Raw genomic sequence first — 27,712 nt, forward strand, 5'->3', positions numbered from 1 at the left:
GTATGTACTGGTTGGTAATGTTCTTCCCGTTCTGACGTGCTCTGTAGAATGTGCTGTGCTCGGCCTCGTCCAACGGAGCCAGACCTGAAATGACCTGGTTTCTTCCTTTTGTTGTGCAGTGCCCAAGAAACGCAGCAAGATCCTCACCTTCCTTCGTTCCTTGGTGAAGGCCCGCCCAAAGAAACCGACCGAGCGGGAGGTGGAGAAGGAAAGGGTGTTTGGCTGTGACCTGGGAGAGCATCTTCTCCACTCCGGTCGTGATGGTAAGGAGCTGCCCATTCCTGAGATCTTCCTCTGCTGGGCATCTAAAGAAGATGAAAGGGAGCTCATATCTAGCAGGGGGCAGGCTGATAGCCGTGGAGACACGTGTAATGGGAGTTGATGGCTGAAGGATAAAGTGAGGCGGATGCTCCTAAGAGACAAGCACATCTGTATTTGCTTCAGCCAAGCCTGGCTGGGCTTAGTGGATGGGATGTGAAGCACAGCCTGCAGCAGGACTTGAATCAGGAGCTCCACTGACGGCTGGCACGTGTTCTTCAGTCCCCCAGGTCCTCCAGAGCTGCGCTGAGTTCATTGAGCAGCACGGCGTGGTGCAGGGGATATACCGCCTGTCCGGCGTCGCGTCCAACATCCAGAGACTGCGGTAAGAGTGCTGCGACTGACACAGCCTGAGTGCATCTGGTGTGGCTTTGGGCTTGCCTTCCTCTCGCTCAACCGGGTTTGCGTCCCTCTCTCCAGGCAGGAATTTGAGTCTGAGCAGATTCCTGAGCTCACCGTCCGGGACATTCACAGCGTGAGCTCCCTCTGCAAGATGTACTTCAGGGAGCTCCCGAACCCTCTGCTCACCCACCAGCTGTACGGCAAGTTCTCGGTAAGCACAAGGCCACGTCTTTCATTTCCCTCTTCCTGGGCCTCTTGGCAGATGGCTGCAGCAGTGCCCCAGCTCTGAGGCCCTTTTGCTGTCAGCCCCACGAGGTTTACTCGCAGTGCTGTACTAGCCTGATTGGTGTCTCGCTCCCTTTCTGCACTACTCCAGGATGCTGTTGGTGCCGCTACAGAGGAGGAGCGGCTGCTCAGAATGCAGGACGTCATCCAGCAGCTGCCTGCTCCTCACTACAGGTCAGTGCTGCCCTCAGCCTGCTGAGCTCAGCCCTGCTGCATTGCAGAGGGCAACGATGCGGTTCCAGACTTTGTCTTTCTGAATTGCAGCACGGCATGCTCGTTGGTGCTGAACGTTTGCCTCTCTTGTTTTCCAGGACTCTGGAGTATCTGATGAGACACTTGGCGTGTCTGGCTGGGAGCTCCAGTATAACAAACATGCATGCCAAGAACCTAGCCATTGTGTGGGCTCCAAACCTCTTAAGGTAAACTTCTGGTTCTGTTTCAACACAACGCTTACATCTGTTCTCCAGTAAAAAAAAAACAGTCCTCCCTTTTTCTCCATCAAATGTGCTCTTCTCCTGTAAAATCTGTGGCTGACAGAAGAGCAGGAGCCTGAGCTGTTCTCCATCCCCACGGGCACAATGTCTAAGTGACAATTTCTGCAGTCTTGGTGAGATGGGACTGACGTGTCCTTGATCATCCAGGGGAATTTCTGCAGTGGCATCACTGATTGCCCACTGCGGAAGTCTCCAGAGCCTCAGCTGACAGCTTTTGGCTGCAACAATTCAGACTCTGGGAAATGGTCTTGGAGAAATGACTTCTAAAATCTGCCTTTTCTACAGATCACAGCAGAACGAGTCTGCCTGCGCCAGCGGAAGAGCTGCCTGCATGGAGCTGCAGACACAGTCGGATGTGGTGGAATTCATCATCAACCACACCGACGTCCTCTTCGGCTCCAAATCCGGAGCAGACATTGCAGATGCAGCAGGTGAGTGTCTTCCTCCATTACCTTTATCTTGACCTGACACCTTGACCAAATGCAGGCCTTCTCCAGGATGTTTGAGATACTCTTTTACCATCAAGGGGACAGCAGACCTCTGGACTTCCATTAGGGTATGGCATCCTGTTGCTGGATGCTGAGAATGTCCAAGCCCAAACTTCACAAGGAGGAAACCGTCATTATTATGTTTGCATGCAGGAAAAGCTTGATGCAAGCGTGGCAGCGAAGCTTTCTCAGTTCCCTGCCCCCATTTCCTTGGGTTTTTCCTTGCCTGTTTTGATACAGTAAGCTGCTCTTAATGATGACCGTGTCCTTTGCCATAAACACACCTCTGCCCACATGGTTATTTTGGGCTCCTCTTCTTCCAGTGGCACGGATAAGCAAGCCTGAGAAAAATACAGCACCTCCCCCAGAACTGTGGTGGCTGTGCTACTGCTTTCTGATCCTCGCTCTTACCTGTGGTTTTCCCTGACAGGGCACAATTCTCTCCCAGGGCCCAAGTCTGTGGGGGTCTCTTCTTCTGCCACAAAGCTGCTCAGCCTGGAGGAGGCACAGGCACAGAGGCGAGGCCACAGCAGCTCTCCCCCTGTGACAGAGAGCAGCCCCGACATTGAAGTGGAAGAAAGCCCTGCAGCTGGGCAGGGCAAATTCCACACAGTCATCGACTTTCCATCTGAAAGGTAAAGAGGACTTTCTTTTCCAGCACCTAGCATCATTGTTTGGGTGGGTTTTTGTGTTTTCCTGCAGAAACCAGGCAGTGCTAGGAACAAGCAACTGCTGCCAAGAGCTCAGTGCAGCTCTTCCCTCACCCTGAACCACGCACGACTCACAGCATTGGCTGTTTTCTCTCTCCAGGCAAAATCCACCCAGCAAGAATGAGGAATCACCAGCTAGCAGTTGGTGTTGCTGCTTCAGCCTCAGGAAGCCATCCTCTGGCAGCAAACGCCAACTGCAGCGCAATGCCAGGCAGCCCTCAGAAACAGCAGTGGTAGTCCTGGCAGGTAAGGGTGCAAATGCAGCTTCCAAATCCCTGCTTTTCAGGACCATAGAATTCAAGCTTGCTCTGCACTTCTATCTCCTTCTGGCATTCCAGCCCCTGCCTAGCATCTTCAGTTCACCCCTGATCAAGAACCACTGTCGTAATTCAGCTTGTGAAAGTTTGACACTAACCCCTGTGTATCCTTTCTAGGTGAATCGAGCCCTTGCCAAGCCATAAGATCCAGGGCAAGTAGCAATGATGCTCTCTCTGCTTCCATCAGTGGAGAGCTCATAGGAAGCACGAATCGCTGCAGTTCCAAAAGCAGCCTTACACACGACAACAGTGATGGAGAGAAGGAGCTCATCGAAGTTCATGCTCTCATTACACCTGGCTCTGCTGAAAATGCTGACCTGGGCCTGCCAGACACCACAGTCACAAGTGTGGTCTGTCACCCTGTGTCTCTGCAGTGCAGCCCATCCCAAGAGCAGTGTGAGTGCCCCGACAGCAGCACCTCCATGCAGGAGCAGGTCAGTGTCAGTGAGGAGGAGCAGAGCCTCTTGCAGGGGGACTGTCAATCAGGCCTCCAGTCCCAGGCACCAGACAGCAGCACTGAGAGCTCTGAGCCACTCTCTCCATGACAAGACAGGATGAGTCCCTAAGTCACCGTGGACCTCTCCCACCCTCCTGTCTTTTATACAATAATAAAAGCACACTCGTGCTCAATCAACGCCTTGACTGCCTCCAGAGTCTTCATTCACACGGACTGGGATGAATGCAGCACACAGCAAGGCACCCCAGCTTGCAATGCTGTGGCTGTGGGGTGCATGCAGCACAGCTCCAGGTTTGTTCCTGTTTTGTCTGGCTTTGGGATGTCTGCAGGGGGAGCTCTGCTACCATTTGGCATGGTAGCAAATAATCTCTCGCATCCTGGATGCTGCTCATGATACTCCCAAGCTTCCTGGCTGTGGCTTTGTGATGATTTTCAGGGCTTTCTGATGCATTTTCATGCCTTGCCCGCTCCTTAACACCTCCCTCCTCCCATCATGTCCTTTCCTGGCTCCCATCTACGAACTGGCCCTGCAGATCATCTCCAGACCTGTCATCAGCACACTGCGGCAGGAGAAGCTCCCCCTGGCCAACGTCAGGCAGTACTGCTTGGTCTGCAGCTCAGTGGCCATTTCCCTTTTAGGCGGCTCCTGCAGAAGAATCAAGCAGCAGAACCTTTTGCTCACCCTGCAGCACACAAATGCTACGAAAGCAGAAACAACCTGGGAATCTCTGGGTCTGCAAGACTTCACAGACACTCACCGGCTGTGTCTGATGGCTCCCTCCCATCCTTGATTTCCTTCTCCCCTTCTCCTCGTCTGATCCCACTGCTGAGCCATGATCAAGCTGCCCAGTGTGGCAGAGCATCGTGCAGAGCCGTGCTGGCACCTCCTCCCCTTCCTCTCCTGCAGCTCAGCCTGCAACCTGAGCAAGTTTTTTTCTGAGAAAGTGACCAGCTCTTTGCCATCCCTTTGCCCCTACAAACAGTTGTCCAGAGGATCTCGTCCAAGAATTCCTGGAACAGCCTGCAGCTGGCTCTCCTGAAGTTCAGGCTCCTGCCTTTGCTTCCTGCCAGGCCCGCATTCCTTGAGATCACCAACTCAAGGAGGGCATGGTCACTGCAGCCCTGACCGCCTCCTGTCGTAACCCCTGGTGTGCACCATGTCCAGCAATGCTTCCCTTCTGCTTGCTGTGCCCAATGCCTGCACCACAGAGTGATTCTCACTGCACTCCAGGAGTCTGTCAGATTGCTTGCAGCCAGCCATGCTGACTTCCCAGACTGACTGGAATCCCCCATCAGGATGAGAGTCAGTGAGTGCGATGCTTCTGCTGGCTGCAGTAAGCAGCTCCCACCAACAGGCTCTCTTTCCAGGCGGCTGTAGCAGACCCTCACCTCCAGAAGCCCTGCACTGCTGCACTTCCTAATTTTACCCACAAGTTCACAACCTGCTCATGGCTCTTCTGAGTTCTTTGCACTCAACTTCTCATCATAGAGGGCAAATCCCTTGCCTTCCAGAATTCCATAGTATCAATTGTGTCTGCTAATGTCAGGATTTTTTTTCTTTCTTTTCTTTTTCCATTTTCTAGGTAGGAAAATGAATTTCTGAGCCAGGAGAAGCAGAAGTGAAACAGTCTTCCTGGCACTGCTCAGGTTGCAGGAGTTGCCAAGTGCTCCTCAGGTAATGTGTGCTGAAGAGCTGACCTTGGTGGCAGGGGCTGTGGCTGCATTTTGTGCCTGTCATGCGGGAATACAAGAAAGCCTATTCAGAGCAGGAGCTGCAGAGCGAGATAAACATCACGAGAAGGTAAGGCTGAGAAGCAAGGACACCTCCAGAAAGAAGAGAAAAACTGAGTCAAGTGAGCTGCGTGACGGCCGTGTGATGCTGACCATGATTGGAGGAAGAGCGCATGGCTGGGAATGACTGATGGCTCTGGTTGGATGGGTGCCTGTGTGCACAGAGGTAAGGAGTGTTTGTGGGATGTTTTGCTGGCATCTAACGGCTGTAAGGGGAAGTCAAGAGAGAAAACTTGTGAATGCATAGAAGGGATGTTAAAATCTGGATTACACTGTTTGGATCATTCACATCTGAGTCCAGATTGCCACACTGTCAGAACCTGGGGCCTAGGATTTTCCTTTAAGAGTGCCAACTGCTTATTTTAAATGATAAAAAGTAACATTGATAGAAGCTTCCCTCCTTGCATTAGAATAACACATTGATATTTGATGTTTCTGTCTTTCCATTCCTTTAGCAGCCTGGGTGTTGATGCAGCTGCATGCATCTGCTGCCCCCCCCCCCCTTCTGTTTTGTGTAAAAGAACAGTAAAATATGCAATCAGTGTGAGATCTTTCTGAAGTATTTTACTTTATTTGCCCCTAGGCTGCAATGGCTGGGCAATGGCAGTGTCACCCAGGAGCCCACACGGCGACCTGATGTCTCATTGTTGGGGTCTATTGGAAACCACCACGATGACAAAAGAATGCCTGGGATTCCTCCGGCCCAAATGCCAAACCTTGCACTTGGCTGTGCTGAACCTCATGAGGTTCACCCAGGCCCACCTCTCAAGTCTGCTGAGCTCAAACAGATGTCATTTTTCTCGTGTCCTTCCATTCCGAGTCCATCTGTTCCCCAAAGCAAAAGAATTTGGAGGGAACCACCGACAGTTATGTGAGCGATTTCAGCGTCTATTTCTGATCATGGCAACAACTTCAGAGGTCACACTTAATTTACGGTGCCCGTTGTAATTCTGACCAAGGCTGCAGTTGCAGCTGACTTCCCAAGGCTGCAAGACGTGGTGGTGACACAGCCTTGTGCTTCTGCATTGGTGCTCATCCCACGTTTCCTTTCTCTGTCTCGCAGGTCAGCTCCTGCTGGAAGCAGATGGTATCCCAGTGTGAATGAAGGTCAGTGCAGGAGCAGCTGCTGACGGGAGGAAGGAAGTCCATGCTGAAGAGCTCTGAAGCATCTGCAGGTATGGTTCTGGAGGAGGCAGCAGTGATGTCGGAGGGCTCCCAGCAGGAAGCTGTCTCATCCAAATGCTTGCTGAGTGGTTGGAAGGGAGCTTTCTGCATGACAGCAGCACCAGTTGCTTGCTTCAAATGCTGCAAAAACAAGGATTAGCAGGAGTTCCAGTATCTACAGTATCATCACGAATCACGATAGGATTACAATGTGTCCTCATACAAACGCAGCCATTTCTCTCTGAGTCCAAAGGCTGTCCGGAAAGCATCTGTGAGGTCTCTCACACCAAACCACTGCTGTCCGTGTGGGATCTGACTCATTAGGGTATAGGGGTTAGGAACCACAGGCTGTCTTTTGAGAACGGGTTCAGTCATTTCCTTACATCTTGCACCAGCCGATACGTGCCGTCTGCCTTCCGTGCCGACAGGATTGGGGTGTTATAAGGCCACAGACAAGGTTCCAGAAGACATCCTTAACCAGTGTCTGTGTTACAGCTTTTAGACCCACTCTCCCTTCTAAGGCTATGGGATATTGTTGCTGTTTCACAGCTCCACTCCCTCCTTGGGCAGTTATTTGTAAGGGAAAATTGTGAGTCCACCCCGATTTCCTTCCCCTGCCCACACCTTTGGATTCATTTCTTCTTCATCACAGCTGTTAACACATTCATTGACCCCTGATATCTGTTTCACAGACTTGCAGCTGTAATCCTCATTTAACTGTTAAATCTCTCCCCCATAAATCGGTCCCTGCTTCAGGCACACAGAACAATTGCCCTGCAACTATTTTATCTTTCCATTTTAGTTCTGTGGTCTCCAAGAGTGGAGCTGTCACTTCTGATCCCTCAGCCCCAGTTATGCACAACAGCCACATCCAGATACACGTCTGGTACCTCTGAACTAGCTAATGCTGTAGGATGGAATGTTGTTTCTGCACTGGCTATCAAATGTGGGATTGCTCTGAAGCAGTACAGCACAATGTGTTTTGTAATTTGCCCTTAGAAACAGTTTGAAAAAGTAGAAAGACTTTATTAGTATTAGTAAAAATAAGTTATTTCATAACATATTTTAGAAATACAGTTGTTCAATCATGTGATCAATTCTCACTTACAGAACTGTAATAGTTACAAATAGCATGGGTATAGGATTAAGGACCAGAAAGCATGTTGTAAGGCCATTCTGTTTGGATAGGAGAAGCTCAGCAAAAGAAAAATAGACTCCAAAAAAAACAGGGCCTCCACACAAGGCCGAACTGACTCACTCTGTGGGCAGGTTGGGATGCAACAGGCAGGCATCAAGAGACTCCCCTCTGTCCTCCTTCCAAACTTCTCTCTCTTCAGGGATGAGCAGGTGTCCAGAAATAGTGGCCAAGTGTTGATAAGCAGCTGTCAGGCGTTCAATAATTAGCAGTATACCTGCTGAGCTAGCAACAATGGGTGTTTATTTAGTCACACACACACACACAGAATGGCCCGGGTTGGAAGGGACCTCAAGGATCACGAATCTCCAACCCCCTGCCACAGGCAGGGCCACCAACCTCTGTACCACTGCACATATGCACACTGCTGGATAGAAACAGCAGTGTGGGAAAAAACTGTATGCTGTGGATGCAAAGGGTGAATCAGAATGGCTTAACAGCTCACATTATGAATGTATTTTCACCTTCACATTACCCATACAATGTCTTAGAAGGAGCTGTGTGTCAGATTTTTTTTTATGCTCCCTTTCTTTCACCAGCCCTCATGTGAAGTGCCTAGCTGATGGCAGCCCTGCTCAGCCTCAGAGAAAGGTGACCCCAGCCAGCATTTCTGTGCTTTGTGTCCTGTGTCAGCAATAACTCTGAGTAACTAATGCATTCAGGAAAACCAGGGTCTGTTCGTGGACCATTTGCAAACATAAAGAGATGCCAAAACCCAATGGATAACTGACCTGTTATGAATGATTATCCCCACCTCTTCTGTTTGCAGCTCAGTGACTGTGGGCAGCCAGTCGAGCCAATGCACACCCCAGAAACATCAGACAAGGCACTTCTGACCTCGTTCTTCCTGTGACCTTACAGCACTGCCCTGCAGAATGAATGTGTGCCTGCAGAGATCTCTCTTGGCATGACTTCAAGAGCAGCTCAGTCAGTAGTTCACAACTTCACACCCATCTGGCTGTTAGATCTACGAGGGAACTGCTGATGTCAGAGCTAGAACATTGCCAAGCTGCAACAAAAGCTGCATGGCACAAGTGCCTATGGGACCTTTTTCATGGCCTGATGGAAATCACTGCAGTTGTTTTCTCTTCCCATTTGCTCAAGTAATGTCACAGTACTTGTGGTGCCACCACAGCCAGAAGCACTGCTGAGGAAGAAGGTCCATTGCTCAACTATACTGTTAGACACAGCTCCCAGAAGCTTACGAACCAAGGTTCTATCTCCATAGCATACTGGAAAATAGACAGATTTTTGTGCACCCTCTTGGTCCTTCCTTTTCAAAAGCAGTGGGAAAGACAGAGCCTCAGTTAGCACAGAGTTAACCCAGGGTTAAAGGCAAGGTAATATAAAGGGGTTTCTGCCCTGCAGTATGACTGTATTGCTCCCTCTCAGTTTAAAGCCTGGTAGCCATCCAGAAGTACACTGCACTGACAGAGTATTTCATAAGAAAAACAAAAAGAAAAAAGAAAAAGAAAAAAAAAAAAAGAAAGAAGGGGAAGATATAAGAATGAATGTGGTTTATGGGTCAATTTATGCGGTATCATGAGGGCTGATGCACAAAATCTGTGTTTGGACATCTCTCCACATTCCTGTTCCATTGGTGCCACAGAAGAAATGCTCCCGAGGGATTTGGCAGAACAACGTATGATCTTCCATGTCAGTGTAGGAAGGTCTTTTCATTCTGTGGGAGCAAAGAGAAAAAAAAGCTATGAGAAGAATAGCATCTCTACTGTGCTGGAATCCTTGGTCCCAGTTTGACCAAACACTAAGTCATTATGAAAAGAATAAAATGTGACAAGAAATTCTACATTTGTCTCTGTATTCAGACCTTGAAAGTCATCTAAATGCTCCTGCTTTCCTTTGTACAGTAATTAAGGATGTGCACTGACTCTCAGCCCCAAGATTAAGAGATGTTTTCTAAACATTTCCTTATTTTTCCCACTGGGCCCATTGCTCTAATTAAAAATACATCCTCAAAGCACTTTTCCTCTCATGGATGTTTCCAGCCAGCTTCCCAGTCTATGACATTTAGGGATGTGATCCAATCTGAACCTTTACATAAACCTTTTGAGACTTGCCCATCACTGCTTCCATTGCTGTTTCTGAAAAATAACCTCAAGGCTATGTAATTAATTGTTCCTTAATCTCCAAACCCAGGTAGATTAATGCCTACGCTGACCACAGATCAGTGATTTCTGGAGTCTTCTGCAGAGCAGCACATCTGTAGTTACAAGTTCTGAGTTTCCTTAGGAGGAAAGAAAGAAAGATGAATGAACAAAAGAAGGAAGGAACAAACATATTCTCAGGAGGAACTTTTCAGGGACCAATTCACAAGCAAAGGACAACATGCTGTTCTCAGCAACCAAACAATGTACTTTACGCTGCCACAGGGATTGATAACACGCTACAGCTAGAGCTTATTTAAAGGGCTCCATCACTGCTAGGCCAAAAGCTGACCCGCTTTAAATCCTTAAAGTATGGAGAGAAATGCTCTGACAACTTTTTCAGCCTTGAAGAAACAAAGGTAAGCTGTTGAATTGCCACCAATGATTTTCTCCACAAGAAAACCATCACTGTGAAGAACACCCAAAAAATATGGCAGAGGTTTAGCAGGGCAGCACTCATTACATCCTCAGTTACACTTCATAGCATCCATGTGTTGAGTTGAGCAGAGGGAAAACTGTGAACCTGAAGTGCTCAGCCAACGAGGAACCGGGGAGGGAAGGAGAAGCATTGGGTAACAGGACATAAAAGATGTGACGCTGTTTCTGCAGGTGCCCTTCTGCTTGCAGGATGCCCAGCTCTGCAACCGCAAATAAATCTGCTTTTATCAGAGATACCATCCTGATACATCACCTGGATATTTCCAGCAGCGCTCAGCAAAACAGACTTGGTCTGATGTTTAGCAGGCTTGTCTGAACAACACTTGCTTTCACAAAACCAGCTACTGCTAAGCAAAACACACCCTGGCTCTGCTGATAAGCAAAACATCCTTCAGCTACTCAAGAAGCCCAGTGTATCATTTTTACCTAAGTCAGTGTGGGGGCCCTGTCCAGTAGATCACTATGAAAGTACCAACCTGGAGCATCTCAGTGCTCTGGGATGCCCCAAAGGCCTCCCCTTGTGCCCTAAAGGACTCCCAAGATACCCTGCTGCACTCTAGGCCACACTAGAGCTCTCCCAAAGCCTCTTATTGTCCGCTAGGGTGCTCCAGTGTCCTCCCAGTACACACTGGAGGCTTCCCAGTGCTACCTGCTGTTTTGTAGGGCACCCTGGAGTCCCTGGGTGCCCTAAGATGCTTGCAAAATGCTCTCACTGCATTCCGGGGAACATTAAGAGCACTCCCAGAGCTCCTCAGTGGTTACTTGGCTGCTCTTCAGCTGGCACAGCGTGCCCTAGAAGCTTCCAGGGACATTGCACTGGACCTGAGCACACTCTGAAGCACTCCCAGATCCTAGCAGCCTACTTGTGAAACCTGCAGGCTTCCTGGGGACACTCAATTTCTCGGGCACCCAAGATTTCTCTCCAAGTCCCCTTGTTGATGGAGGGCACCGTAGGCACTTCCCAGAGTGCCATAAATCACAGAATCCCCCTGCTGGAGCAGGAACACTGACATCTGGCTGCATCGCTTCTTATGCTGGAGTCTCTCTACCCAACAGCCATTCTTCTGGGAGCCTCAGCCACAACACTGCCAAAGCTGCATTTGATGGGGATCTTCGTCCTCCTACCACCAGGGCTGGGCTGTCTGAGAGACACGGCACAGTATGCTGCAGTCGCTCATCTCCAGAGACAGAAGATACCACAGGTCACACTGTTCTTTCTCCTGAGACGTTCCAACCTTCACATCTCTCTGCCTGCCAGTGCAATTGCACTGTGACATCACTCACTGACAGACATTTCACTGCCAGCACAAACACATCTCCCTTACCCCTGCCATCAGCATCCCACTTGAAACACTTCCCCACCTGTATCAGCATTTCCTCTTTCACACAGCTGCTGTGCCAGGACCTGCAGACTCCACAAGAACAGGAGAACTCCGCAGACGACAGTGATTCCGTTCTCCGCCCCAGAGCCTCCAGTGCTCAGCATCACACTGGGTGTTGTAAGAGCGGAGTGCTGACCGTCACGTCTCAAGCCAAGAGCTTCAGACTGAGCTGCAGTGCCAACGCACTGACACTGCCAGCCAACCTGATGGGGCCACGAGGAGGAGGAACTGCAAGCCAACCAGGACCACAACCACCTGAATTTCAAGCAAACAAGAACCAACACTTGCACTTCTTAGCTCCAAAAACGAAACTAACAATTGCAAAGGAACCTGATGCAGCCCTCTGACAATCTGAAATGCCCTGGAAATCAGTCTGCAGCACTTTCAACTGCCCTACACCAACTTCCAGCTTCTGCTTGCCGCTCCCTAAAGGAAGCAAGCAGCCAAAAGCAGGAATTTGTCAGGCTGGCTTCACCTGGCAATGAGCAGTCCTTAGTGAATGAGAATGGAAAAAGCCAACTGGATATTACCATCTCATCTGTTCCTCCCAGGGTTTTACTGTCTCCTCACATCTATCAGAGGAGCCTGTGTGAGATAAAAGAATGCTACAAAAACCAGTCAGCATGTACCTGTCACGGTGGATCAGAAGGGAGTTCAGGAGGGCTCCATCCCCTCTGATGCAGTCAAGGCAAAGTAAGGAGAACACCTCAGATGCCATTCCTGTATCAAGACAAAAAGAAGAAACAAAAACAAGCACGAGCTCTCAAAATCTCAGACCAAAAGCTACTAACAAATGGCCAGAGCAAGCAAGGCACAAATGAAACTGGCTCCACAGTATTTCCAGCAATGGCCAAAATGAGAAGCCTAAAACTGCATCTGAGAAAGAACAAGGTTGTACAATCTCTTCTAACACTCAAAAGCATACAGCCCAGGGATTCCCTGTACTGTAAGTTGCATGATGAATGCTCTTCTTCAGAAGCAGCTTCCCTTTTTGCTGCCAGCTGTGATCATACAAAGGGCTGAAGGCTGTATACCAGAGGGATGAAGATTCCCCAGAGGTCACGAAATGTGACTGACCCTACAGAAATCAGAAGTGTTCAAAGATACAGCCCGGCCTCTGCTGTCTGACCATACCTAACCATGATTTCCATCTCACTGTGCAATCTCTCAGAGGCAAACAGCACAAGCAGAGCCCTGCACAAGGCACCAGCAGCAATACTAGAGGTCACCTGGCTTTGGTGGACGTTGAGGAACTGAGTGTGTTCACTACCAGGGGACTGAATGGATTCACCCCGCTGTGTGACAAGGCGGCCTGAACAAGAAATTTAAAGTGCAAAGGAATAACAGCATCAACATCACGAGCCCAAATTTCATCTTAGGTGAAGATGAATCTTTTGCAAAATGGCATAAAATGTAAATACTGGAAATTTAAGAGTTTGCTTTCTCACTTTCAGAGACATGTCCTTCCTCTACAATACTTGCTGTGAACACTGCTACACCACTGTGCTCATCTCCAGAATTTCAGCTAACGATTTTGTTCACGATGCCTGGTGGCAAAGCAAACACAACCACATTCAACTGTTCTCATACTGCAGGCTGTTACACTTCTAGAATTAGAAACAGAGAACCACAAGGCAGAACGAGAAACATCCAGTGATTATCTTACACAACACTTACCTCAAAGTTACTCATTGTCCCTGCTTTATCTTCAGTCCTACACTTCTGACACTTGCAAGTTTGCCAGCAGTTAACATGAAAAATGGCACAGAATACAGTCACAGCTAAAACTCAGTCATTATTACAGGAATGGCTACAAAACACTAACAGCCCAGGGAAATGCAAGAGCAGCATGCACTCCCTCCAGAAATGCTCCCACACATCTGCAGGTCAGGAACCTCACACCAGGCATACTTTCCAGGTATTCAAGGAATCCTCAATGCATTCCTGCACTGAAAGAATTGCAACTGGAGCACTTGCAAATTGTCAGGGTCAGCAATAGCCTTTACAACAGCAGCTACTCTGCAATGCTGAGATTGCCTCCCTAAGATATCTCTCACTGAGCAAGGAACACCAATCTTCTCTTACACAGAAGAGTCTTCTTTCAGTGCTGACAAGGATTACCTCATATTCAACAAAAGGCTCCAGAGCCTGCACTCTGTGTTGCTCATCTTCTGGAACACAGCAGGTGAAACACTCGCTCACATCTAAAACAGAAATCCCTCCAGATGATTCCTTCTGGAAGAAAAGACTCACTTCCCACAACAAAACAAAGACCCTCCATGAAGCATCTGCATGGGGGGTCTTTAAAACTGCCTAGCTGGAAAGAAGCAGCAGCTCAAAGTCTGATGAGATGTCTTGCCTAAACATTTCTACAGAATACCTAAGATGAAAAGCCTCAGAGGAACCCATACATTGCCTTATCCCACACCAGCAAACAGGCTGCTTCTTGGCGAGGGACCTTCAGATGACTAGCCACATCAGCAGAGCAGGCAGCAGCTCTGCCTCGGCCCTTTTTGCTTCAACCCAGCTGGCCCAGCTGGCCACTTCTACAATTACCTGCAGTTACCCCTTCTGCAGGTGTCTCAGTTTCCCATGGCTCTGAGGGCTGCAGGTACTCACTTTTCCAAAAAACTCTGCTGCTGTGCTTCACAATCAGGCTTGGAGACAAAGAACAAAGTGCAGAGTCCAGCTGGCTGAAATGCTGTTGCATGACACGTCCAAAGGGGTCCTCTGGGTGCATCTGCTCATAGAGCAGAAAGCATGCATGAGAGAAATGCTCTGCTGCCCACTGAATCAAGGCTCCTGACCTGTCGGGAGACGGACGTACGGATAATTAAATACCCGTGGGACCACCTCTTATAGGACAGGTGCAGCTTAAGGCATGCTATTAAGGCATCCTGACAGATAACATACAAAAGAGAAACCTGTACTGGGAATCTATGGAAGTCTCATCCATTCGTAGAGAGAGTCTGGGATGAGAAGACCCCAAAATTTTAAAAACAAACAAACAAACCCACAGTACGTGAGGTTCTTCTTTGTATTTTTCTAACCTCCCTTTTAGGTTCACAGTACAGATGAGATTGCAGAAACCTCTGGACTCCATCTGCTCCAACCTCCTACACCAGCAGAACCACCCAGAGCTGCCTACCCAGGACCATGGCCAAGTAGAGTCATAGCACGGCCTGGGTTGCAAAGGACCTCAGAGATAATCTGGTTCCAACCCCCTGCTGTGTGCAGGTCGCCAACCAGCAGCCCAGGCTGCCCAGAGCCACATCCAGCCTGGCCTTGGATGCCTGCAGGGATGGGGCATCCACAGCCTCCCTGGGCAACCTGTTCCAGTGCCTCACCACCCTCTGGCTGAAAAACTTCCTCCTCACATCCAACCTAAAACTCAACACCCCCTGTCTCAGTGCAAATCCATTCCCCCTTGCCCTATCACTCTCCACCCCCACAAACAGCTCTGGAGGATCTGCAAGGAGGGAGACTCCACAGCCTGTCTGGGCAAGCTGTGACAGTGCCCATCACTCACACAGTCCAGAAGCGTTTGCAGATGTTCAGACAGAAGCTCCTGTGTTCCAGCTGTGCACACTGCCTCCTGTTATGATGCTGTGGGAATCAACTGCTCCCTCATTCCTACAATGCAAGGAGCTGTTTGGAGCTTGCACAGAATCCACGAGGCTTTAGTTTTAAGACACAAGTCTCCCATGACTTGCAATGAAGCCTCTGCTTCTCATTTCACAGCCCAGCTAACCAAGGACAGCTCACCTGAGCTGCTGTTTGCCATGGAGGTGAGCACCACCTCTGCTATGGAAAGGGTGGGGACATCACTGTCCAGTCCTGCTTCACCTACAGCTACGCTCAGCTTTGGCAGCTCTGATAAATCCACTCCCAGCCACCTGTGATCCTTTCCACAACAGGCGGTGGTGACTCCTGTGGGACAAAAGCAATGCTAACTCACTGCAGTGGCTGTGCAGGACTGAGACCAAGACCAGGAAAATCAGTACCACCAGCAATCACTCACAAGGCCCAACTCAGTTCTTCTGTGAAATGAACAAGAAAATCCCAAAACTGAATGAACCATAATAGGGTAGCATCCAGAAGCATCAGGAAAAGACCCAATAAACTCAGAACTGAAACTCCATTATTCCTAGCACAAATTTCAACTACTGACTTCCAAGAGTTGTATTTACTGTACAAACAAAACTTTGTCACCTTTACTTTAACAACATTCTTATATCACTGCTCCCATTTACAGACATTTCAATTCAAGGTAAGAAAATGCCACTGCTTTGACAAAATAGTTTCTCTCACATCTACCAAATCATTATCAGATTTGTTTGTGGGCTTGGTGGGGGGGTGGGTTTGTGTATTTTGTGTTTTCTAATCTCAAAAAAAAGATTTCATTTCTGTAAGATGGCTTTGGATTCTGAACCACGAGAACTCCCTGCAAACACGAGCACTAGTCCTGCAGAGCACTGTTCTCACAAACAGGTCCCAGCTTATGATCTGCAAGCATTATACAGGCATGCTTCTCATGACTACCATCACTCATAAGCTGCTTCACTCTCTTCTGCCAAAATCAGACTGTAAATAACTAGGCAGTAAAGTAGGTCTGTATGGGCGCTGCTCTGTTGCCTCTACGCCAGAGAAATCCAGCACCTGTCCCTGTCCTGAGATTTGTTCATCTGCACGCTTCTCAAAGGCAGCCATCACCAAAAACTGAGCGGCCTCCAGCAGTCGCCCATCCCAGTGTTTCCTCTTATGTTCTTCTAACATCTCAGTCATCTCACCACTTCTTCTGGACACAGAGAACAGGATATTCCCATCTCCTCTGACACCCACCTTTGGCTTCAAGTGCTTGGAATGGTATTGGTACGGACAGAATCCTTTTCCACAGGATGCTGTACATCTATAAAATGTGGACAGATTCAACAGGAAACCAAACCAGCTCTCCTACCCCCCCCCCCTTCCTTCCCCCTTCCTTCCTACCGCCTTCCTTCCTATCCCCTCCTTATTTCCCCTTTCCTTCCTTCCCCCTTCCTTCCTTCCCCCCTTATTTCCCCTTCCTTTCTTCCCCCCCTTCCTTCCCCACCTTCTTTCCCCTCCCTCCTTCCGCCCCCCCTTCCTCCCCCTTCCTTCCTTTCCCCTTCCTTCCCCCCCGCTTCCTTCCTTCCCCCTTCCTTCCCCCCCTTCCTAAGCCCCCATCCTTCTCCCTTCTTTCCTTGCCCCCCATCCTTCCCCCTTCTTTCCTTGCACTCCCTTCCTTTTTGCCCCCCCTTCCTTCCTTCTGCCTTCCTTCCTTCCCCTTTCCTTCCGCTTTCCTTCCCCTTTCCTTCCCCCCCTTCCTTCCCCTTTCTTTCCCCCCCCCCTCCCCCTCCCTTCGCCCCCCTTCCTTCCTCCCTTCTTCCAGCCCCCCCGTTCTTCCCCCTTCTTCTCCCCCCCCCCCGGTCCTTCCCCCTTCCTTCCCCCCCTCCCCCCTCCGTACCCTTCCTCTCCTCTCCTCCGTGTCCGTGACGGGGGCACAGCCCCGGGAAAAGGACAAACAACCGCAGGGCTCGCAACGCTTTGCCGCGAGCCGGCCGGCCCCGGGCTCCGGGAGAGGGGGAAGGGCAGAGAGCGAGCAGATCGTTGGAAGCGAGAGAAAACGCGACGGCAGCGAGCCGAGGAGGAACGGCGACTCGCCGCACGAACCCGATCCGGCAAAGCGAGAGACGCGAGAGCGTCCGGAATGCCGGTCACAGCGCGGCAGTGCGAGGGAAAGCGCCGCTCTGCTCCGCGGCGAGCTGAGACGGCTGAGCCGGGCCGGAGGGAGAGGGGCAGCCGCTCGGGTCCTGTGCGGAGCTGCACCCCGCTGCCTCTGCCCGCCAGCTCCTCGGGGGGGCCGCCCCTTCCCCAGCCCCCGCCGTCCCCCCCGCACCGTTTCCCCCTCTTCCTCGCCTCCTCCCTCTCTCCCTCAATGTGTCAGTGGCCGTACGTTCAGGTGTTGTGATGACAGATAATGATGAATGCCCGTGATATCAGAGGTGACTGTTGGTGGTACGGCAGCAGAGGCTGAACCTTCCTACAAATACTCCATTACGTTTTGTTGTCGTGCCAGCAGAGGGCAGCAGAGCTGCAGTTTCCATCGAAATCAGTAGCAGGCATTACTTTTGGAGCAACGTGTGCGTGACATTCAGCATTTTGGTCTCTTATCTACTTATCTGTCGGTAAAACGTGTGAGTGTTTCAAAAACATGTCTAAAGACAGAATTAGTTATGCCAAGGATGAATACACAGCTAGAAAGCCTATTTCTTCCTCCATTAGTTTTGGGCTTGTTATGATACATCCTTCATGAGACAAGTGCTCACAGCAGAGTTCTGGCAGTGTCTGTTTCTCCATTTACTCTCCGTTTCCTAGTACCCAGAGCAGCTGTTTTCTCAAATCAGTACATTTGGACTACATGTTGTCTTCCATCTGACCACTATGCACTGAACAATCAAGGATTAACCAAGAGGAAATCAGCTTCTCCATGCTCGTGCATGACCTGAGATTTGAGCTGTCCTTTTCAAGACATTCACAGATGTCACTTACAGTCAGGATTCTGGTGCAGACCTGCTTAAACAGCAAAGCAAGGTGTGCTTAAATGCCTGCTTATCAATGCCTCTGATAGAATGCATTCCTACATTTAAATATGCACAAAAATGTTTATGGATTTTTAATTGTTTGTATGTATTCATGTCTATTTCATGGATTTATAATATGTAATTATATATAATTTATGTGATTTACATAATTATTTAATTAATGTATTTGTAATATATGCATATATGCATTAATTCTCTCCTCCTTCTACTGACCAGGGATAACTACATACTGGAAAATACTCACAAGTCTGCCAGCAGACTGCTGCTCACAAGGTCACATCCAACCCCGCAGTTCAGGTGGACAATGCAGTCGTGACAGCAGCAGTAGAGGAGCTGCTAAGGTGGAAACTCGACCAGCAGTCACATTTCAGCTTGGATCCATGTCTAGAAGAGAGACACCAGTGATACTATCAACACAGAATTAATGCATGGGCAGTCACTGCAATGGTCTGTGATGGCAGCTGAGCTCCAGGTGTGAAAGGTTTATCTATTGCATTTCTTAATTCATTATTATGTGAATATTACTTACAGGTTTTGAATTGCAGATTTTGGTTTCAGCTGTTCAGAAGGTCAGTGCTCCCAAACACTGAACCTACAAGCACAAACTGTGAGATGGTTTTGATACCTCCTATGGGCTCTCTGTACATGGAAACAAACCAACAAATGGGCCCTGCAGGTAAACACAAACCTGCTTTTAGCACCATCCATCCCTGTGCCGAACATCAGAGGGGATCTGCTCTGTGTCCCACATGCAGAAAGGCAGTCTCTTGTAGGCATCTGGAGAACTAGATGCTCCAGGAAATCCATCCATTCCTTCTTTCTGCAGTTCTTTTGGCTTAAAAATGGTCTTTCCAACATAACAGCTGGGTAACTTGTATTGCTATTTCATTCATTTTGCCCTTCCTTTTGCTCTCCTTTTCGTGCTGAGTCAAAATTCCCAGCAGAATTAACTTTCTGTTTCTAATGATCAGTGAGAAATTAGCTGGTAACACATCTGAGGAGCTGCCAATCTGGGTTTGTCCAGCTAGCTCAGCACAGGTGATACCAGCAAGCAAGCAATGACATAAAAATACTCAGCATGAAGTGCCTTTTGCAAAGAGTTGCCAGAGCATTTCAGATCAGCACAGACTGTTGGGAAGTTTCTATCAGTGCTGTACTATTTCATCAAGGATTAATGTAAGTGCAGTGCCATCATTGCCCTCCATTTACTGAAGGTGCCTCCACACATTCTGGTTGTTGGCAGACACTCAGAGATGTGGAAGGTTTGATAGGTAAAAGAGCAGCTCCCTCCTTTTCCGTGACAGCTCTTTGTTCATTAAACATTTGTATGTGATGTGTTATACTTTTCAGACAGTCAAGAGAAAGTCAAAAGGGTTTTTTTTCATTTTCAGAATATAGAGGCTGTTGGTGGGTTTTTTTGTTGTTTTGTTTTGTTTTGTTTTATTTTCCCATAACTGAATGTCTTAAAGAAACGCAAATAGTTTGAAGACCATTCTTCCCAGAATGCATCTTCCAGTTGAGAGGAATAACATTTCTTACTTAGCCTGGAGCTTGAAAGGATGGATAAGGGAACTGGCAGCTCTACACTTTCTTATTTAAAAAAAAACATATAGCTGAAAGGAATCATGTAGTACGTAATGCAGCTATCAATATATCTGGGTGCTTTTTTTTTTTTTTTTTTGGTCATTTATTGATCTTTCTTGTATTTCAGATTGATCAAGCAATCCACCAGCTTTGCAGAATTATGCCTACCCCGCAAGCCAGAAATGCTTCAAACCCATCAGAAGACATCTGTAAATACCTTGGCACAGCCCTTCTCCAGATCAGCCCAGTGAGGGCTGAAATAACTCATGATTCCAGCTGACAACGTGCTGCTTTCTAACAGACGTTTTGCAGGAAGGGTTCTTTCCTTTGTCATTTGGCACAAACCTTTCCCTGCAGAAATTTTAAAGTAAATTTCACTGCCGGAAAGATGTGGAGATCATCAACACTGCGTTGCCTCGTTCTCCCAAAACATGCTGACATGACTAAAAGGTCACAGCACTTCTATGGTACATTGCTTCATCAACACATCTGCAAACGCTTCTGGACTGTGTGAGTGATCACAGAATCACAGAATCACTAAGGTTGGAAAAGACCTACAAGATCATCCAGTCCAACCATCCACCCATCACCAGTGGTTCTCACTAAACCATATCCCTCAACAGAACATCCAAACGTTCCTTGAACACCTCCAGGGAAGGGGACTCCACCACCTCCCTGGGCAGCCCGTTCCAGTGCCTGACCACCCTTTCAGAGAAGTAGTATTTCCTAACATCCAGCCTGGTGCAGCTTGAAGCCATTCCCTCCAGTCCTATCACCAGTTACACGAGAGAAGAGGCCGACCCCCAGCTCACTACAACCTCCCTTCAGGTAGTTATAGAGAGCAATAAGGTCTGCCCTGAGCCTCCTCTTCTCCAGATTGAGAATCTCCAGACTGAACAATCCCAGCTCCCTCAGCCACTCCTCATAAGGCCTGTGCTCCAGACCCCCCACCAGCTTTGTCGCCCTTCTTTGAACGCGCTCCAGGGCCTCGATGTCTTTCTTGCAGTGATGGGCACTGTCACAGCTTGCCTAGACAGGCTGTGGAGTCTCCCTCCTTGCAGATCTTCCAGAGCTGTTTGTGGGGGTGGAGAGTGATAGGGCAAGGGGGAATGGCTTTGCACTGAGACAGGGGGTGTTGAGGTTTAGGTTGGATGTGAGGAGGAAGTTTTTCAGCCAGAGGGTGGTGAGGCACTGGAACAGGTTGCCCAAGGAAGCTGTGGATGCCCCATCCCTGCAGGCAGCCAAGGCCAGGCTGGATGTGGCTCTGGGCAGCCTGGGCTGCTGGTTGGCGACCTGCACACAGCAGGGGGTTGGAACCAGATGATCTTTGAGGTCCTTTGCAACCCAGGCCGTGCTATGACTCTACTTGGCCATGGTCCTGGGTAGGCAGCTCTGGGTGGTTCTGCTGGTGTAGGAGGGTGGAGCAGATGGTGTCCAGAGGTTTCTCCAATCTCATCTGTACTGTGAACCTAAAAGGGAGGTTAGAAAAATACAAAGAAGAAGAACCTGAAGTACTGTGGGTTGGTTTGTTTGTTTTTAAAATTTTGGGGTCTCCTCATCCCAGACTCTCTCTATGAATGGATGAGACTTCCATAGATTCCCAGTACAGGTTTCTGTTTTGTATGTTATCTGTCAGGATGCCTGAATAGCATGCCTTAAGCTGCACCTGTCCTATAAGAGGTGGTCCCACGGGTATTTAATTATCCGTACGTCCGTCTCCCGACAGGTCAGGAGCCTTGATTCAGTGGGCAGCAGAGCATTTCTCTCATGCATGCTTTCTGCTCTATGAGCAGATGCACCCAGAGGACCCCTTTGGACGTGTCATGCAACAGCATTTCAGCCAGCTGGACTCTGCACTTTGTTCTTTGTCTCCAAGCCTGATTGTGAAGCACAGCAGCAGAGTTTTTTGGAAAAGTGAGTACCTGCAGCCCTCAGAGCCATGGGAAACTGAGACACCTGCAGAAGGGGAAACTGCAGGTAATTGTAGAAGTGGCCAGCTGGGCCAGCTGGGTTGAAGCAAAAAGGGCCGAGGCAGAGCTGCTGCCTGCTCTGCTGATGTGGCTAGTCATCTGAAGGTCCCTCGCCAAGAAGCAGCCTGTTTGCTGGTGTGGGATAAGGCAACGTATGGGTTCCTCTGAGGCTTTTCATCCTAGGTATTCTGTAGAAATGTTTAGGCAAGACATCTCATCAGACTTTGAGCTGCTGCTTCTTTCCAGCTGGGCAGTTTTAAAGACCCCCCATGCAGATGCTTCATGGAGGGTCTTTGTTGTGTTGTGGGAAGTGAGTCTTTTCTTCCAGAAGGAATCATCTTGAGGGATTTCTGTTTTAGATGTGAGCGAGTGTTTCACCTGCTGTATTGCAGAAGATGAGCAACACAGAGTGCAGGCTCTGGAGCCTTTTGATGACTATGAGGTAATCCTTGTCAGCACTGAAAGAAGAGTCTTCTGTGTAAGAGAAGATTGGTGTTCCTTGCTCAGTGAGAGATATCTTAGGGAGGCAATCTCAGCATTGCAGAGTAGCTGCTGTTGTAAAGGCTATTGCTGACCCTGAAAATTTGCAAGTGCTCCAGTTGCAATTCTTTCAGTGCAGAAATGCATTGAGGATTCCTTGAATACCTGGAAAGTATGCCTGGTGTGAGGTTCCTGACCTGCAGATGTGTGGGAGCATTTCTGGAGGGAGTGTATGCTGCTCTTGCATTTCCCTGGGCTGTTAGTGTTTTGTAGCCATTCCTGAAATAATGACTGAGTTTTAGCTGTGACTGTATTCTGTGCCATTTTTCATGTTAACTGCTGGCAAATTTACAAGTGTCAGAAGTGTAGGACTGAAGATAAAGCAGGGACAATGAGTAACTTTGAGGTAAGTGTTGTGTGAGATAATCACTGGATGTTTCTCGTTCTGCCTTGTGGTTCTCTGTTTCTAATTCTAGAAGTGTAACAGCCTGCAGTATGAGAACAGTGGAATGTGGTTGTGTTTGCTTTGCCACCAGGCATCGTGAACAAAATCGTTAGCTGAAATTCTGGAGATGAGCACAGTGGTGTAGCAGTGTTCACAGCAAGTATTGTAGAGGAAGGAAATGTCTCTTATAGTGAGAAAGCAAACTCTTAAATTTCCAGTATTTACATTTTATGCCATTTTGCAAAAGATTCATCTTCACCTAAGATGAAATTTGGGCTTGTTGTTGATGCTGTTATTTCTTTGCACTCTAAATTTCTTGTTCAGGCCGCCTTGTCACACAGCGGGGTGAATCCATTCAGTCCCCTGGTGGTGAACACACTCAGTTCCTCAACGTCCACCAAAGCCAGGTGACCTCTAGTATTGCTGCTGGCGCCTTGTGCAGGGCTCTGCTTGTGCTGTTTGCCTCTGAGAGATTGCACAGTGAGATGGAAATCATGGTTAGGTACGGTCAGACAGCAGAGGCCGGGCTGTATCTTTGAACACTTCTGATTTCTGTAGGGTCAGTCACATTTCGTGACCTCTGGGGAATCTTCATCCCTCTGGTATACAGCCTTCAGCCCTTTGTATGATCACAGCTGGCAGCAAAAAGGGAAGCTGCTTCTGAAGAAGAGCATTCATCATGCAACTTACAGTACAGGGAATCCCTGGGCTGTATGCTTTTGAGTGTTAGAAGAGATTGTACAACCTTGTTCTTTCTCAGATGCAGTTTTAGGCTTCTGATTTTGGCCATTGCTGGAAATACTGTGGAGCCAGTTTCATTTGTGCCTTGCTTGCTCTGGCCATTTGTTAGTAGCTTTTGGTCTGAGATTTTGAGAGCTCGTGCTTGTTTTTGTTTCTTCTTTTTGTCTTGATACAGGAATGGCATCTGAGGTGTTCTCCTTACTTTGCCTTGACTGCATCAGAGGGGATGGAGCCCTCCTGAACTCCCTTCTGATCCACCGTGACAGGTACATGCTGACTGGTTTTTGCAGTATTCTTTTATCTCACACAGGCTCCTCTGACAGATGTGAGGAGACAGTAAAACCCTGGGAGGAACAGATGAGATGGTAATATCCAGTTGGCTTTTTCCATTCTCATTCACTAAGGACTGCTCATTGCCAGGTGAAGCCAGCCCGACAAATTCCTGCTTTTGGCTGCTTGCTTCCTTTAGGGAGCGGCAAGCAGAAGCTGGAAGTTGGTGTAGGGCAGTTGAAGGTGCTGCAGACTGATTTCCAGGGCATGTCAGATTGTCAGATGGCTGCATCAGGTTCCTTTGCAATTGTTAGTTTCGTTTTTGGAGCTAAGAAGTGCAAGTGTTGGTTCTTGTTTGCTTGAAATTCAGGTGGTTGTGGTCCTGTTGGCTTGCAGTTCCTCCTCCTCGTGGCCCCATCAGGTTGGCTGGCAGTGTCAGTGCGTTGGCACTGCAGCTCAGTCTGAAGCTCTTGGCTTGAGACGTGACGGTCAGCACTCCGCTCTTACAACACCCAGTGTGATGCTGAGCACTGGAGGCTCTGGGGCGGAGAACGGAATCACTGTCGTCTGCGGAGTTCTCCTGTTCTTGTGGAGTCTGCAGGTCCTGGCACAGCAGCCAGGAAATGAGGAAATGCTGATACAGGTGGGGAAGTGTTTCAAGTGGGATGCTGATGGCAGGGGTAAGGGAGATGTGTGTAAGGGAGACCAGGCTGCCCAGAGCCACATCCAGCCTTAGAGGTGAAGCAAGGAACAGTGCTGTGTTCAGAAGTGATGTAAGTTTGCACAGGGCTGACTTGTAGGTCAAGTGGAGTCACTGAGTCAAGAAGCCATTGGAAAGATGCAGCCAAGCATAACTGAATGTGAAGCAGGATGAGTCATTGGTCATTCTTGAATGTTTCTAAAGGCCTTTGTGAGGGGGTATGGAAAGAGAGTGTCTGCTCCCTGAAGGATATTTGGTCGAAGACTGTTTTACAGTGTAACAGGGGAAATAGGAAAGGGAGGAGGACATAAGCAGGAGCATAGAGAGATACAGACCTGACCAGCAAATGATAAGCAAGGCTGTAATGGGAAGCTGCCTGGTCAGTCACAGTTACTGGTGGGGGGATGTAAGTGTGTGAGGGTGTTTATTGCAGCAAGGTTATCTGCTAGGGAGTTTCATTTCTGGTTGATTCTGCAAATGAGAGAGTGGCAGCAGTGTCCTCCAGCCTGAGCACAGATCCTGGGTCCCCAGCCTTTGGGCTGCCAGCCAGTGGCTGCTCAGGAGTGGTCTCAGGCCGGAGCAGCTGGAGGAGGCAGTCACACCCTTTACCTCTCTTAGCAGTCTTGATATGACAAGCTATGCTTTTTCTTGCCAGCAGCTCAGCTCCAGTCTATAGCTCTTGCTTGTTACCTGGGAGGATACTAGTGCTGACTGGGCTGCCCAGCAGGAGCAGTTTCTTCAAGTTTGAAAAAGTTGTCAGAGCATTTCTCTCCATATTGTAAGGATTTAAAGCGGGTCAGCTTTTGGCCTAGCAGTGATGGAGCCCTTTAAATATGCTCTAGCTGTAGCGTGTTATCAATCCCTGTGGCAGCGTAAAGTACATTGTTTGGTTGCTGAGAACAGCATGTTGTCCTTTGCTTGTGAATTGGTCCCTGAAAAGTTCCTCCTGAGAATATGTTTGTTCTTTCCTTCTTTTGTTCATTCATTCTTTCTTTCTTTCTTTCCTCCTAAGGAAACTCAGAACTTGTAACTACAGATGTGCTGCTCTGCAGAAGACTCCAGAAGTCACTGATCTGTGGTCAGCGTAGGCATTAATCTACCTGGGTTTGGAGATTAAAACAAGGAACGATTAATTACATAGCCTTGAGGTTATTTTTCAGAAACAGCAATGGAAGCAGTGATGGGCAAGTCTCAAAAGGTTTACGTAAAGGTTCAGATCGGATCACATCCCTAAATGTCATAGACTGGGAAGCTGGCTGGAAACATCCACGAGAGTTAAAAGTGCTTTGAGGATGTATTTTAAGTTAGAGCAATGGGCCCAGTGGGAAAAATAAGGAAATGTTTAGAATACACCTCTTCATCTTGGGGCTGAGAGTCAGTGCACATCCTTAATTACTGTACCAAGGAAAGCACGAGCATCAATATGACTTTCAAGGTCTGAATACAGGGACAAATGTAGAATTTCTTGTCACATTTTATTCTTTTCATTATGACTCAGTGTTTGGTCAAACTGGGAACAAGGATTCCAGCACAGTAGAGATGCTATTCTTCTCATAGCTTTTCTTTCTCTTTGCTCCCACAGAATGAAAAGACCTTCCTACACTGACATGGAAGATCATACGTTGTTATGCCAAATCCCTCGGGAGCATTTCTTCTGTGGCACCAATGGAACAGGAATGTGGAGAGATGTCCAAACACAGATTTTGTGCATCAGCCCTCATGATACCGCATAAATTGACCCATAAACCACATTCATTCTTATATCTTCCCCTTCTTTCTTTTTCTTTTTCTTTTTCTTTTTTTTCCTTTTTGTTTTTCCTATCAAATACTCTGTCAATGCAGTGTACTTCTGGATGGCTACCAGGCTTTAAACTGAGAGGGAGCAATACAGTCATACTACAGGGCAGAAACCCCTTTATATTACCTTGCCTTTAACCCCGGATTAACTTTGTGCTAACTGATGCTCTGTCTTTCCCACTGCTTTTGAAAAGGAAGGACCAAGAGGGTCTTTTTTGCAATATGCTGTGGAGGTAGAACCTTAGTTCGTAAGCTGTGTCTAACAGTATAGTTGAGCAATGGACCTTCTTCCTCAGCAGTGCTTCTGGCTGTGGTGGCACCACAAGTACTGTAACATTACTTGAGCAAATGGAAGAGAAAACAACTGCAGTGATTTCCATCAGGCCGTGAAAAAGGTCCCATAGGCACTTGTGCCATGCAGCTTTTGTTGCAGCTTGGCAATGTTCTAGCTCTGACATCAACAGTTCCCTCGTAGATCTAACAGCCAGATGGGTGTGAAGTTGTGAACTACTGACTGAGCTGCTCTTGAAGTCATGCCAAGAGAGATCTCTGCAGGCACACATTCATTCTGCAGGGCAGTGCTGTAAGGTCACAGGAAGAACGAGGTCAGAAGTGCCTTGTCTGATGTTTCTGGAGTGTGCATTGGCTCGACTGGCTGCCCACAGTCACTGAGCTGCAAACAGAAGAGGTGGGGATAATCATTCATAACAGCTCAGTTATCCATTGGGTTTTTGCATCTCTTTATGTTTGCAAATGGTCCACGAACAGACCCTGGTTTTCCTGAATGCATTAGTTACTCAGAGTTATTGCTGACACAGGAAACAAAGCACAGAAATGCTGGCTGGGGTCACCTTTCTCTGAGGCTAAGCAGGGCTGCCATCAGCTAGGCACTTCACATGAGGGCTGGTGAAAGAAAGGGAGCATAAAAAAAAATCTCACACACAGCTCCTTCTCAGACATTGTATGGGTAATGTGAAGGTGAAAATACATTCATAATGTGAGCTGTTAAGCCATTCTGATTCACCCTTTGCATCCACAGCATACAGTTTTTTCCCACACTGCTGTTTCTATCCAGAAATGTGCATATGTGCAGTGGTACAGAGGTTGGTGGCCCTGCCTGTGGTAGGGGGTTGCAGATTCCTGATCCTTGAGGTCCCTTCCAACCCGGGCTATTCTGTGTGTGTGTGTGTGACTGGCTAAACACCAATTGTTGCTAGCTCAGCAGGTATACTGCTAATTATTGAACGCCTGACAGCTGCTTATCAACGCTTGGCCACTATTTCTGGACACCTGCTCATCCCTGAAGAGAGAGAAGTTTGGAAGGAGGACAGAGGGGAGTCTCTTGATGCCTGCCTGTTGCATCCCAACCTGCCCACAGAGTGAGTCAATTCGGCCTTGTGTGGAGGCCCTGGCTTCTTTGGAGTCTGTTTTTCTTTTGCTGAGCTTCTCCTATCCAAACAGAATGGCCTTACAACATGCTTTCTGGTCCTTAATACTAAACCCATGCAATTTGTAACTATTACAGTTCTGTAAGTGAGAATTGATCACATGATGGA

The 27,712-nt window shown here is 48.4% G+C and overlaps 2 protein-coding genes and 1 long non-coding RNA gene across 4 annotated transcripts; 2 read left to right on the forward strand and 1 right to left on the reverse strand.

The window, feature by feature from the left end:
• The first annotated feature begins 765 nt into the window (after positions 1–765).
• Positions 766–1,368, forward strand: LOC149912423 (rho GTPase-activating protein 33-like). Its single transcript, XM_090130813.1, has 3 exons — positions 766–871; positions 1,037–1,119; positions 1,257–1,368. Exons 1-3 carry the CDS (start codon positions 812–814, stop codon positions 1,366–1,368), a joined length of 255 nt encoding a protein of 84 aa, XP_089986939.1. The 5' UTR covers positions 766–811.
• A 7,695-nt stretch (positions 1,369–9,063) lies between these two features.
• On the reverse strand, positions 9,064–17,671 carry LOC149912424 (uncharacterized). Its single transcript, XM_090130820.1, has 6 exons — positions 17,626–17,671; positions 17,032–17,498; positions 14,166–14,286; positions 12,176–12,266; positions 9,735–9,806; positions 9,064–9,242 (listed from the first exon to the last, which is right to left on the reverse strand). The coding sequence occupies exons 1-6, from the start codon at positions 17,669–17,671 to the stop codon at positions 9,092–9,094; spliced, it is 948 nt and encodes a 315-aa protein (XP_089986946.1). The 3' UTR covers positions 9,064–9,091.
• A 3,672-nt stretch (positions 17,672–21,343) lies between these two features.
• Positions 21,344–26,344, forward strand: LOC149912425 (uncharacterized). Of its 2 annotated transcripts, none has more exons than XR_016461646.1 (3): positions 21,344–21,667; positions 23,565–23,655; positions 25,018–26,344. It is a non-coding gene; the product is annotated as an uncharacterized LOC149912425 (long non-coding RNA). The 2 variants fall into 2 exon arrangements; XR_016461645.1 differs by having other exon boundaries at positions 21,352–21,667; positions 25,942–26,344.
• The last annotated feature ends 1,368 nt before the right edge of the window (positions 26,345–27,712 follow it).

The sequence above is a fragment of the Phasianus colchicus genome, chromosome Z (assembly GCF_987193195.1).
Source record: "Phasianus colchicus chromosome Z, bPhaCol1.hap1.1, whole genome shotgun sequence".
NCBI classification, from domain to species: domain Eukaryota; kingdom Metazoa; phylum Chordata; class Aves; order Galliformes; family Phasianidae; genus Phasianus; species Phasianus colchicus.

Excerpts from the sequence above, each read along its gene's own strand:
- LOC149912423 (XM_090130813.1), top strand. The coding sequence starts at position 812 with ATGTACTTCAGGGAGCTCCCGAACCCTCTGCTCACCCACCAGCTGTAC. Across the intron at positions 872-1,036 it reads AGCTGTACGGCAAGTTCTCG|GATGCTGTTGGTGCCGCTAC; the intron begins GTAAGCACAAGG and ends GCACTACTCCAG. Across the intron at positions 1,120-1,256 it reads CTGCCTGCTCCTCACTACAG|GACTCTGGAGTATCTGATGA; the intron begins GTCAGTGCTGCC and ends CTTGTTTTCCAG.
- LOC149912424 (XM_090130820.1), bottom strand. The coding sequence starts at position 17,671 with ATGGAAACTGCAGCTCTGCTGCCCTCTGCTGGCACGACAACAAAAC. Across the intron at positions 14,287-17,031 it reads CGGAGGAGAGGAGAGGAAGG|ATGCACCCAGAGGACCCCTT; the intron begins GTACGGAGGGGG and ends CTCTATGAGCAG. Across the intron at positions 9,807-12,175 it reads CTTCTGATCCACCGTGACAG|GAAACTCAGAACTTGTAACT; the intron begins GTACATGCTGAC and ends TTTCCTCCTAAG.